Genomic DNA, 11,438 nt, shown 5'->3' on the forward strand with positions numbered 1-11,438 from the left:
AAAAAAAAAAAAGAAAGGGGTAATTGTTCAAATTCCGAAGCTTATGGTAGGATCAATGAAAAAGATCATCTCTCCTAGTCAATCACAGGAGACTTGATTTGAGATCATTTTCCAATCAATAGAAGCTTGTAGTTTAAACTTGTTTTCTAGTTGGCATGACCAAACCCTTCAATAGGTCAGAACCAAAAGTCATGGACTCTAGAATGCTTGTAAGAGGCTCAATATTGACAGTAGGAATTATAAAAATATCTATAGCCAATAGTCACATTAAAAGTTAATATAAAACTGGAAACAAAAGAAGAAAAATTAATACTATTGAATAAATACAGTGCTGCATGTGCGTTATGACATAGTGTAGCTAAATAAGTAAATATATTTATTAATATTGTTGAGTTAAGCATTACAAAATAAAATAATTTTAAAATATTTATTAACTTGTGTGGGTGGATGTACCTACTTTTAAACATGTGAATACCACAGTGTACATGAAGAGACAAGAGGACAAAATTCAGAAGTTAGTTCTCTCCTTCCACCATATCTATTCTGGGGCTAAAACTTAGATCATGAACCCACTGAGACATCTCACTGGCCCTAAATAAATTCTTTAAATCTATATTTATATCCCTCAAAGTTTCTATACTCAAGTTGACTAAAATAAAAGATATTTAGTTTGTTTTCTGTAATTATGACCACATGCCATAGCCTGGGTAATTTTTTTAAAGAAAATAGAATTTTGGGGTTCATGGTTCTGGAGACTGGGAATTTCAAGAACACAGCAATGGTATCTGATCAGGGCCCTCTTGCTACATCATAACATGATGAGGGCATCACCTAGAGACAGAGCAAATGTGATAATGAGGTTCCTCCACTTGTCCTTATAAAACTACTTGTGCCATCATAGGAATTCTATTCATAATTATATCTAAACTCAAGTTACTGGGCAGATATTGAAAAGACTGAGCAAGGGCTGGAGAGACAGCTTGGAAGTTAAGAGCACTGACTATTCTTTCAGAGGTCCTGAGTTCAATTCCCAGCAACACATAGTGGCTCACAACCATCTGTAATGTGATCTGATGCCTTCTTCTGGTATGTCTGAAGACAGTGACTATACTAGCATATATAAAGTAAATAAAATCTTTAAGAAAAAAAAAGAAAACACTGAGCAAAATTCTCACATACACTGTGTGATTCTTAGCACACAGCAATAGATGTTTTATTGCTTTGAACAGAAAAAAATCTTGCTTCATCAGACCACAAATAGACTGACCTATGACAAGCAGGAGAAGTGGATCCCACGTTTCTTCCTGTGTCCTCCCTTCAAAAGTACTATTGTGCCTGTGAGTAATGGGAACTTGCTGTGCACAGAAGGGGATAGATTGGTCAGGTTTATGTTAGATGCTGTTTAATGTACTTCCTGTAGATGGCCTCCCAACAGATATCTTCAGAAAGAAGTTAAAAAGCAGAGAGCAATGACGGTTATTATCGCTGGGCTTTGCCTTCTTTTTTCTCTGGACAGCTCTTGTCATAGAACAGGCTAGTTAAGAGATAAGATGGGGGACTGGCGAGATGGTTCAGTGGATAAGAGCACTGATTGTTTTTCCGAAGGTCCTGAGTTCAAATCCCAGCAACCACATGGTGGCTCATAACCACCCGTAATCCCGTAATGAGATTTGACACCCTCTTCTGGCACATCTGAAGACAGCTACAGTTTACTTAAGTATAATAATAAATAAATCTCTAAAAAGAGAGAGAGAGATAAGATGGGAGGGCTCTTGGTGATCACTGACTCTGGGCCACCTTCTCTAACTATATATGGGCCAGATTCATCTGTATTATTGAATCTTCCCCTAGATTCTGATTATCACCTTGACAATTTCCATAAAGTGTAGTTAACAGTCAGTTCTCTGAATACATGGGACTTTGGTTCCAGGTCCCTCATCAATATCACATCTAGGGATGGCCAGGTCTCCTATGTAAAATTGTGTAGTAATAGCATAGAACCCAGACACATCCTCCTTATACCGTAAATCGACTTAGATGCTTTATAATATTCAATACAATGTTGATTCTAAGAAAACACATTGAATTCTTAGGAAATCATGACCAGGGCCTGGAGAGATGGCTCAGAGGTTAAGAGCACTGGCTGCTTTTCTAGAGGTCCTGAGTTCAATTCCCAGCAACCACATGGTGGCTCACAACCATCCATAATGAGATATGGTGCCCTCTTCTGGCTTGCAGACATACATGCAGGCAGAATGGTGTATATATAATAAATAAATAAATCTTTAAAAACGGAAATAATGACCAACAGATAGATCTCTGAATATTTGATACAGAAATAACATCTTTTAAATAGTCTCTTCTTCCTTCTTCTCCTCTCCCCTTCCATTTTTCCTCATCTATATCTTTCTACATCTCCTTTTCCTTTCCTTTCTATTTCTTTTTTTTTCCCCCAATGAGGACAGTGATATATTGAGATAGAATCACACATGTTGCCCAGGGTAGCCTTGAATTAAAAATTCTCCTACTTCCGCCTCTTGAAGGCTGGATTATAGGTGTTTATATCATGCCCAGGTTTTTCAAGCTGAATCCATGGATGTGGAACCATGAATTACAAATTAACTGTCTAATCTTTGGGAAATTGCTAAGCTGATAATAATATTGAGGAGTAGACTCAGAGAGTACAACCATGCCTCCACTTCTATTAGCTCCTGGAAGCCTATTACTATAGGGATATGGAGAAAGCCTAGGCATTCGTTCTAAAGCAGTCTGTTTCACTTGAGACAATAAGAGGCACCAAAATGACCAAGAGGGACTAGAACTTAAAGCACCGTAAAGGCCTTCTCAAGCCAGACAAGGACTCCAGGAGATGCTCTAACAGATTCAATGATCCTTGGCCAGAGAGGACTAACTCCATTGTGTTAGGAGGTGTGAGAGAGGGTTCCAAGGTGCTTCCCTCTTGTGTTTATTTAAACACAGACACATATTGGATAGAGTAGAGATGAATATCTTTAAGATACACATGGCAGTTTTTCTAGACTATGATCCATATCCACTTCCTTGCCATTCAACAGAGCATTAGAACATGGGAGCTGCTGCTGATGCACTGAAGCAATTCCAGAAAGATCACTGTTATGTGACTATTAGTTTTTGAAATGTTTAATTCCAAGCTTATTCAAAATTTGGAAGGTTCATAGCAAGAACACACAATGACCAGAGTGCCTTTGGCTATGTTAATGATGGGCAGGGAAAGAAAAGTCCTGCGGATTTTCCTTAAAGCTTTCCCTCCTGTGTTCTTCTACATCATTCAAAACATGAACTGATTGGTCTCTGAGTTCAATTCCAGCAACCACATGGCTGACAACCATCTGAAATGTGATCTTGGCACCCTCTTCTGGTGTGCAGGCAGAACACTGAACATAATAAATAAATCTTAAAAAAAAAAAGGAATAAAAATGCAAAACCCTTGCCAAAAAAGGGAGAATTCTCATCTCCCCTCCCAAAGAAGGTAGGTGAAATTTATTTGAGATGACAAACGGCTCTATGGCTATTTGAAGAAGATGGTATGTTATTTAGTTGCTTTAATTAGTACCTAAAGTACAGATCATAATATTCCCTTTTGTGTAGGAGGATAGTCATGTAAAATACATGCAATTGGAACTGTTTTGTGCAGGAGCCAAAAACCCTAGAATTCCTGGTAACCTCCAAGATGTCCTTGTGCTCATAGCTTCATTAAGTAATTAATATTTATGATGACCCCAGGCCATCAAGAGGAATAATTATACTCTGTTTACTCCAATTCCTAAGGCAGGCACTTATACAATACATTAAAAATACTAACACTTATTGAACTCTAGTGCCAGGACTTGTATTCTATGCTTCTCCTTTTATTTGTAGTGCTATCTATGTTGTGTGATTTTATTCATTATAATCTAATTATATTGTTGTTTCTCTGGAAAATGATAGACCTTCACCTATTTTTGTCTTCTGAGAATTTACTATGAGTTTCTTGAGTTTTTGATAGTTTGGGAAACAGTTGTAGTTCCCTCTTCTTGATCCTGAAGGCTTGCCTCTCCTCATTTCTTGGCAATTCTGTTTTCCTGTTGTTGCAATCAGCAATTTTCGGGGTTTTGCTACTTAGTGATTGATATGGTTAACACATTTGATTTGGGTTTTTAAAACTTTCTGATATACTATTGTCTCTGTGTCCTAATTACCTTCAGTGGTCAACATTTTAGAGCCTACAGTCATCTGAGGGAGCCTCACTTCAGGTCATGCCCTCATCAAAATGGCTGGATGCAGTGTCCCTGAGAGATTCTGTTGTGTGATGATTGATGTGGGAAGGCTCTTCCACTGAGGATGGCAGGATCCCTAAACAAATGGGCCTGAGCTACAAGAGAGCTAGCTGAGCATGAGACAGTGACCAAACAAGAGGGCAAGGCAGGAAACAATGTTTTTCTGTGGTTTTTGCCTTATTTTCGTGAAGCTTGAGTTTCTATCCTAAGCTCCCAAAATGATGGACTGTGATCTGAAAGGACTAAATAAGTGATCCTGTTCATTACCTGAGATGCTTTTGGTTAGAGGATTTAATCAAAGTAGTGGAGTAGCAAGTTAGAACCAAGAAAAAAAGAAAAACACAAAAAGTAATTTTGTTGCTGGACAGAAACTGGAAATGTTCTCCTTTGAAGGAATGTGGGAGATATCAGGACTTGAGATGGCAAACAGCATAGAAAGCTGTACTCAGAGCTTAGTCAGCTATTCTTATAGCACCTGGAAGATCAGAGTACTTCGAGAAATGCAGTCAGAAGTCATAGGACTTCAGTGGAAAATAGACACAATAAAAAATTTAGCTAGAGGTCATTTGTGTGGTAATTTGACCCCAAATCTTTCTTATTTTTCCCATGCTCTGAGAAATTGAGTATGGCAGAATTAAAAAATAATTGGTTGTATTTCTTAGATGGATTATTGAATCTGTTGGATGGTTATTACTAGTAACTCATTCAGGACTGCAATGAAAAGAAAAAAGCAACAAGTTGGGCAAAAATAAATGCAAAGTCTGTGGCTTGTAGAGAAAAACAGCACTGGGTAGTTTCAAATGGCAGCCAAATGCTGAGACAGTGGCCTAAATTCAGGATTGAAAGCCTAAGAAGGTGTCCTAAGAGAAACACACCCTCCTGCTAAGCCTTCAATGAATGGAGCGGGGCGGGGTACGCAAAGTGATTCTAGTCCCTTGAAGGAACTTCATACAAAACCTGCTACAACTGTGGTCCAAGAATGGGGGAGTTCATCCCAACTTAGTATCCAAACTTTACAGGAGGAGCACCCAAGTTCTGGAAATAAGAAAGATGTAAAATTTAAGGTCATGGATTCTTCCTTTGTGGTTTCAGTTCAACACTGTTCCAGTCATCTATGTTTGCCAGAGTCAGAGGCCCAGTGAGGGNGGATACTGTGAGAGTGCATTGCATGAACCTGTGAGGATGAAGCCTGAGTTGNATTTTGAGACCACAAGATGTTGAGATACCTAAGCTATGAGACACCTGCCAAGGAGAGCTGCATATAGGGAGTACAAGTAACTAAACCAAGAGATGTATGAGACGTTACAGGGATAGGGCCATCTAAGCCTTTTGAAACTGATGTCTCTTATGTCTGAGACAGCTACAGGATTTGGTATTTGTCCTGCTGGGTTACCTGCCTTGGTCCAATCTTTTCTCACTATGTACATATTCCTCTATTGAAATGGGGAGGGGCATTCTGTATGTTAGAAAGATACAACTTGCTTTTTGATTTTATAAGATGTAGCAATCAAGAGTATCAAAAGAGGGGATGGAGAGATGGCTCAGCGATTAAGAGCACTGGCTGCTTTCTCTTCCAGAGATCCTGATTTCAATTCCTAGCAACCACATTGTGGCTCACAACCATCTGTAATGGGATCCAATGCCCTCTTCTGGTGTGTCTGAAGACAGCTACAGTGTACTCATATAAATGAAATAAATAAATCTTGAAGAAAAAAAAAAAGAGTGTCCTAAGAGACTTTGGATATTTGAAGAATATATGGACTGCTGCAGACTATTAGGGTCATTGAAGTTAAACTCAGTGCATTTTCATCATGGATGACAGTGATCAGAATACAACTGATTGAGTCTAAAAGCTCCCAGATAGGGTGATGTCTTTGTTTTTTTGTTTTTGGAAGACAAAAAAACGTTTTATTTTAAAACATTGAAAAAAACAAATGTCTGTTATATTGGAAATGTTAAATATGAAAACTGTATTCTACTATAGCGGTTGGAAGAGCAGCAGTGATCACACGTCGACTGCTGGAGAGAGCTGGATTCTCGTTTCAGGTCATCATCAGAAAAGCTAAGTTTGCTATACAGTAAGGATCAGGAGATCTGACCCTGGTTGCAGAACCATTCCTGGTTGCAAAATACAGGGTTATATTCCCACCTCATCTTTCCAGACCTACTAGGAATCCTTGGAAGGGAAAGAAGGAACATTGTTGGTTGGAATAAAAATAGGGTTGAATGAGTTCCAGAAAGCAGGCTTCTCAAACTTGTGGACAACAATCTGCCGAAGAAGACAACTTTAAGAAACCAACTCGAAGCAATATGCAGAGAAGTAAGATGAGAGGAGCTGCCTCAGGAAAGAAGTCAGCTGGTTCGCAGCCAAAGAATCTCGATCCAGCCCTGCCCGGAAGATGGGGAGGTCGCTCTGCTGAGAACCCCCCTTCTGGTTCTGTGCGGAAGACCAGGAAGAACAAGCAGAAGGCTCCTGGCAACGGAGACGGTGGCAGTACCAGTGAAGTCCCCCAGCCCCCTCGGAAGAAAAGGGCACGGACTGACCCCACTGTGGAGAGCGAGGAGGCATTCAAGAGTAGGATGGAGGTAAAGGTGAAGATCCCTGAAGAATTAAAACCGTGGCTGGTGGAGGACTGGGACTTGGTTACCAGGCAGAAGCAATTGTTCCAGCTCCCTGCTAAAAAGTATGTCGATGCCATTCTTGAGGAGTATGCCAATTGCAAGAAGTCTCAGGGAAATGTTGATAATAAGGAGTACGCAGTTAATGAAGTTGTAGGAGGGATAAAAGAGTATTTCAATGTGATGCTGGGCACTCAGCTGCTGTACAAGTTTGAAAGGCCTCAGTATGCTGAGATTCTGCTGGCTCACCCTGATGCACCAATGTCGCAGATCTATGGGGCGCCACACCTACTGAGATTATTCGTGAGAATTGGGGCAATGTTGGCCTATACGCTCCTTGATGAGAAAAGCCTGGCATTATTGCTGGGCTACCAGCATGATTTCCTTAAGTATCTGGCAAAGAATTCTGCCTCTCTGTTTACTGCCAGTGATTACAAAGTGGCTTCTGCTGACTATCATCGAAAAGCCCTGTGAAGGTCTACTGACCACTCACTATTGTCTGCTATCTGTAAACACTTCTGTTTAGTCCTTTCATGGTATAATTGATGTTCTTTAAAACTGTCAGTGTAAAACAGGGCTTATGTTTCAGTTTGTTTTCCTGTTCTGTTGTAGACAGAAAATAAAAGGAGTGCCCAGCTCCTTTCCTCATTTCAAAGTTGCTACCAGTGTATGCAGTAATTAGACAAAGAAGAAATTTAGAAGACCATTTTATTGCCTAGTTGACAACATTGCTTGAATGCTGGTGGTTCTATCCCTTTGACACTACACAGTTTTCTAATATGTGTTAATGCTACGTGATGAGATGCCCTGGTTCCTAGTGCCAAAGGTTCAACTTAATGTATATACCTGGAAACCCATGCATTTGTGTTTTTTTTTTTTTTTTATGGTGCTTGACGTCCGTAAACAGCCCATCCTCTGCAAGTCCATCTTTGTTGTTCCTTAGGCATTCATTCTATCTTTGCTCAAATTGTTGAAGGATGGTGATTTGTTTCCTGGTTTTTGTATTTGAGTCTAATGCACGTTCTAACATGATAGAGGCAATGCATTATTGTGTAGCCACAGTTTTCTGAAAAGTTGATATTTTAGGAATTGTATTTCAGATCTTAAATAAAACTTGTTTCTAAATTTCAAAGCAAAAAAAAAAAAAAAGACTGTAAATTGTTCTATCATTTTCGCTGATATCAACACTTGATAAAGTTGGAGATATACCAAAGGTCTGCTAATCATTATTCAAAGTCATCATCTTTGGGTTCAACTCTTACACAAGTAAAAGTTCTGTCCAGGATGTTCCTGACACATGAGGCTTCCAGGTGAATTTCAGAAATATTAAGAAAAGTATCTTCCTTTTTTGCCTGTGAACGTTTGCGTATTGCTGTACTGTTGGCTTATATCCACTACAGACACTGGTTCTAGGCCAGCCCAAGGGTCTTCAAGCATTGAAGGCTTAAAATAACTTTCCAACTCATTAGACATTCTTTTTTCTCTACCACGCCCTGATCCAGATGGTGTAGATGTCCTTGGAGAACCTTGGGGGTAGGTCTGCTGCTGCCCTGGGGAGTAGCCGAACTGATGCTGGGACCCCACGGGGGACCTGGAGTAGGAGCCTGGGTAGCCGCCCGGGGACGGAGACACGAAGCGGGCCACCGAGAAGTTGCCGCCATGAGGCGGAGACTGGCTGCTCCCGTAGGGCCTAGCCCGGGGCCCGCAGGGCGGAGTGTGGTGCGGACTCCCGTACCCGTCCCACGGGGAGGGCGGCCGCGGCCCCCCGCCCAGGGCACCCCGGAAGTTATTTCCGCCACCCCAACCTCCTATCCCCGGGCTGGGGTACGGAGGAGTTGGGGGTCGAAAATTCGGTCGGTGCATATCAGGAAACGAAGCCGCAGAGCTCACACGCCAAAAGCCGAACGCCTCACCGGAACCTCAGCGATCAACTGCCAGAAGGAAACTGGTATTCCTCTATTTATACAGCCTTCCGGCTCCCAGCGGACTACCGCACCTTAGTTCCGGCTGCACAAAGGTTCCGACCTCACCAAATTTAGTCTGAAGTCCAACTCCCAACAAAGGTCAGTAGCAGCTGTGAATGGAAGTCCAAGGATCTAGCAGTTAGGTGAAGGAGAGAGAGAGCCTTCCTTCTTCCAATGTCTTTGTATAGTCTCCAGCAGAAGGTGTAGCCCAGATTAAAGGTGTGTGCCACCACACCTTTAATCCCAGATGACCTTGAACTCAGAGCTCTTCCAGGTCTTAATCTTCTGGAATCCATAGCCACTATGCTTCAAGATCTCCATACCAAGATCCAGGTCAGAAACTTCTATCTCCCAGCCTCCAGATTAGGATCACTGGTGAGCCTTCCAATTCTACATTGTAGTTCATTCCAGATATAGTCAAATTGATATGAGAATTCTGCCAATTATACATTCTGGAACTGGGGAAATGACCACAGGATGTGTTCGGGGACCTACTGGACCTACTATGAGTCGCACATCAGTCAAAACTCCATTAATCACCTGCCCTCTATAAGCCCATACTTTAACTGGAGGGCCACAATGTTTTTTGGGATCTTCTGGGATCAGTGTCAACTCAGAACCAGTATCCAATAGACTCCAGAAAGTCTGATTATTTCCTTTCCCCCAGTGTACAGTTACCCTTCCCCTCTGGGGAAGAACTGGAGAAAGGGTAACAGCAAAACTTTTAGGTGTCTTACCAAGATCCTTCCTCGAGGGAACCTGGCCACCCCTTCCTTCAAGGGGTTCTGGATCTGCAAACTGGCTCAAATCTGGAAATTGAATCACTGGCCGAGATTGCCATTTACCACGATCTAATGTAGCCTTTCTTTTATTTGTTTGAGAAAATTTCTGCTTATACAGATTAAACAGATATGCAGTAGGCTTCCAATCTATTTCGTGTAGTCTGCAGTCCAACTCCCAACAATGGTCAGTAGCAGCTGTGAATGGAAGTCCAAGGATCTAGCAGTTGCTCAGTTCCACATGGCAAGCAGGCAAAGGAAAGGGAGAGGGGGGAGGGGAGAGAGGGGAAAGAGGGAGAGAGGGGAGAAGGAGAGGGGGGTGATGTCTTTGAACAGTTGTTTCTACTTTGTAGCTTTCTTTGGGAGAGCTTATAATGTTAGGTCCAGGAATCACTGAAGGAAGACGCCCCAACTCAAATAGGATGCAAAAGTTTTATTCCACAGAATTCTATCATACTGTGGCTAACCATTCACTATGATGCATACAGACATGTGAGCTTTGCAAGCTCAATTTAAAGCCAGTTAGGGGAATTACAGGGAGGAGTAGGTGAACTTTATAATTTTAATTTTGTTGTTTTTGTTTTGAGGACAAAGTTTCTCTATGTAGCCCTGACTGTCCTGAAATGTGTGTAAATCATGCAACGTCAAACTTAAAAGTCCACCTGACTCTGGCTCCAGAGTGCTTGGATTAAATGTGGGCCAACATATCTAGCTTTTTCTTTGTTTGTTTGTTTATTGGTTTTTATATTATTGGCTGATGGGTCTGGAATCTAGATTTTGGTATATGTCAAGCTTATGGTGTTGTGTTGATCTTCATCCACACTGTGAATTTTGAAATTTGGCAGAGAGAATATTCTGTTTCTCAGTATGGCATGTATTTATGACATTAATACTGCCTGAGGGGCTGGAGAGATGGCTCAGCAGTTAAGAGCACTGACTGCTCTTCCAAAGTTTCTGAATTCAATTCCCAGCAACCACATGGTAGCTCACAACCATCTGTAATGAGATCCGATGCCCTCTTCTGGTGTGTCTGAAAATAGCTACAGTGTACTTACTTATAATAAATAAAATAAACCTTAAAAAAAATATTGCCTGAGCTTTACTGCCTGAGCTTTCTGAGTCTTCCTACCTATTGTGTTTGTTTTGATTTTTTTATGAATATGATTATTTTGCCTGCATGAATATGTACATCATGTATGCCTGGTCCCCATATAAGTCAGAAGATGGCTTCAGAATTCCTGAATTTGGAGTAATGGATAGTTGTGAAACAATTGGAAATTGAGCCCAATTATTTGCAAGACCAACAGGAGCTCTTGACTGCTGAGCCATCTCCTGTCCTATGTAGGATCAGCATTTACATTGCCAGTATTTTCATTTGTCCATTTGTATCTGTTTAAAGATGCATCCCTTTTAATAAGATCTTGTTATGGTTACATATTAAACTGGGACACTTGTGAATATGTAATTCTTTGTAGGAACTCCAGTAAAAACCTCTGGATCCTTTCTTTTTTTCTTGTTTGTTTGATTGATTATTAAAGAGGAGACAGGGTCTTAATATGTACCTCTGATGTCCAGGATAGACCAGAAATATATCTGCCTCTGCCTCCTGAGTGCTGGGATTAAAGGCATGAACTAATATGCTCAGCTTGCCCATCATTTTTTGTACTTAGTAATTGTTCATACAATTTCTCTGATGTGTGCTCAGTACCTCTTCTCTCTCCCTCTCCCTCTCCCTCTCCCTCTCCCTCTCCCTCTCCCTCTTTATGTCTCTCTGTGTCTCT

At 41.0% G+C, this 11,438-nt stretch overlaps 2 protein-coding genes and 1 pseudogene across 2 annotated transcripts in view; 2 read left to right on the top strand and 1 right to left on the bottom strand.

Moving 5' to 3' along the window:
• Positions 1–11,438, top strand: part of LOC110285338 (zinc finger protein 431-like) — a 60,501-nt gene that overhangs the window by 45,533 nt on the left and 3,530 nt on the right. The window lies entirely within an intron of this gene.
• Positions 6,467–8,046, top strand: LOC110285637 (mortality factor 4-like protein 2). Its single transcript, XM_021151947.2, has one exon. The coding sequence runs from the start codon at positions 6,522–6,524 to the stop codon at positions 7,386–7,388; it is 867 nt and encodes a 288-aa protein (XP_021007606.1). The 5' UTR covers positions 6,467–6,521; the 3' UTR covers positions 7,389–8,046.
• On the bottom strand, positions 8,062–8,777 carry LOC110285638 (annotated as a pseudogene).

Source organism: Mus caroli, chromosome 19, assembly GCF_900094665.2.
Source record: "Mus caroli chromosome 19, CAROLI_EIJ_v1.1, whole genome shotgun sequence".
Taxonomy (NCBI): Eukaryota; Metazoa; Chordata; class Mammalia; order Rodentia; family Muridae; genus Mus; species Mus caroli.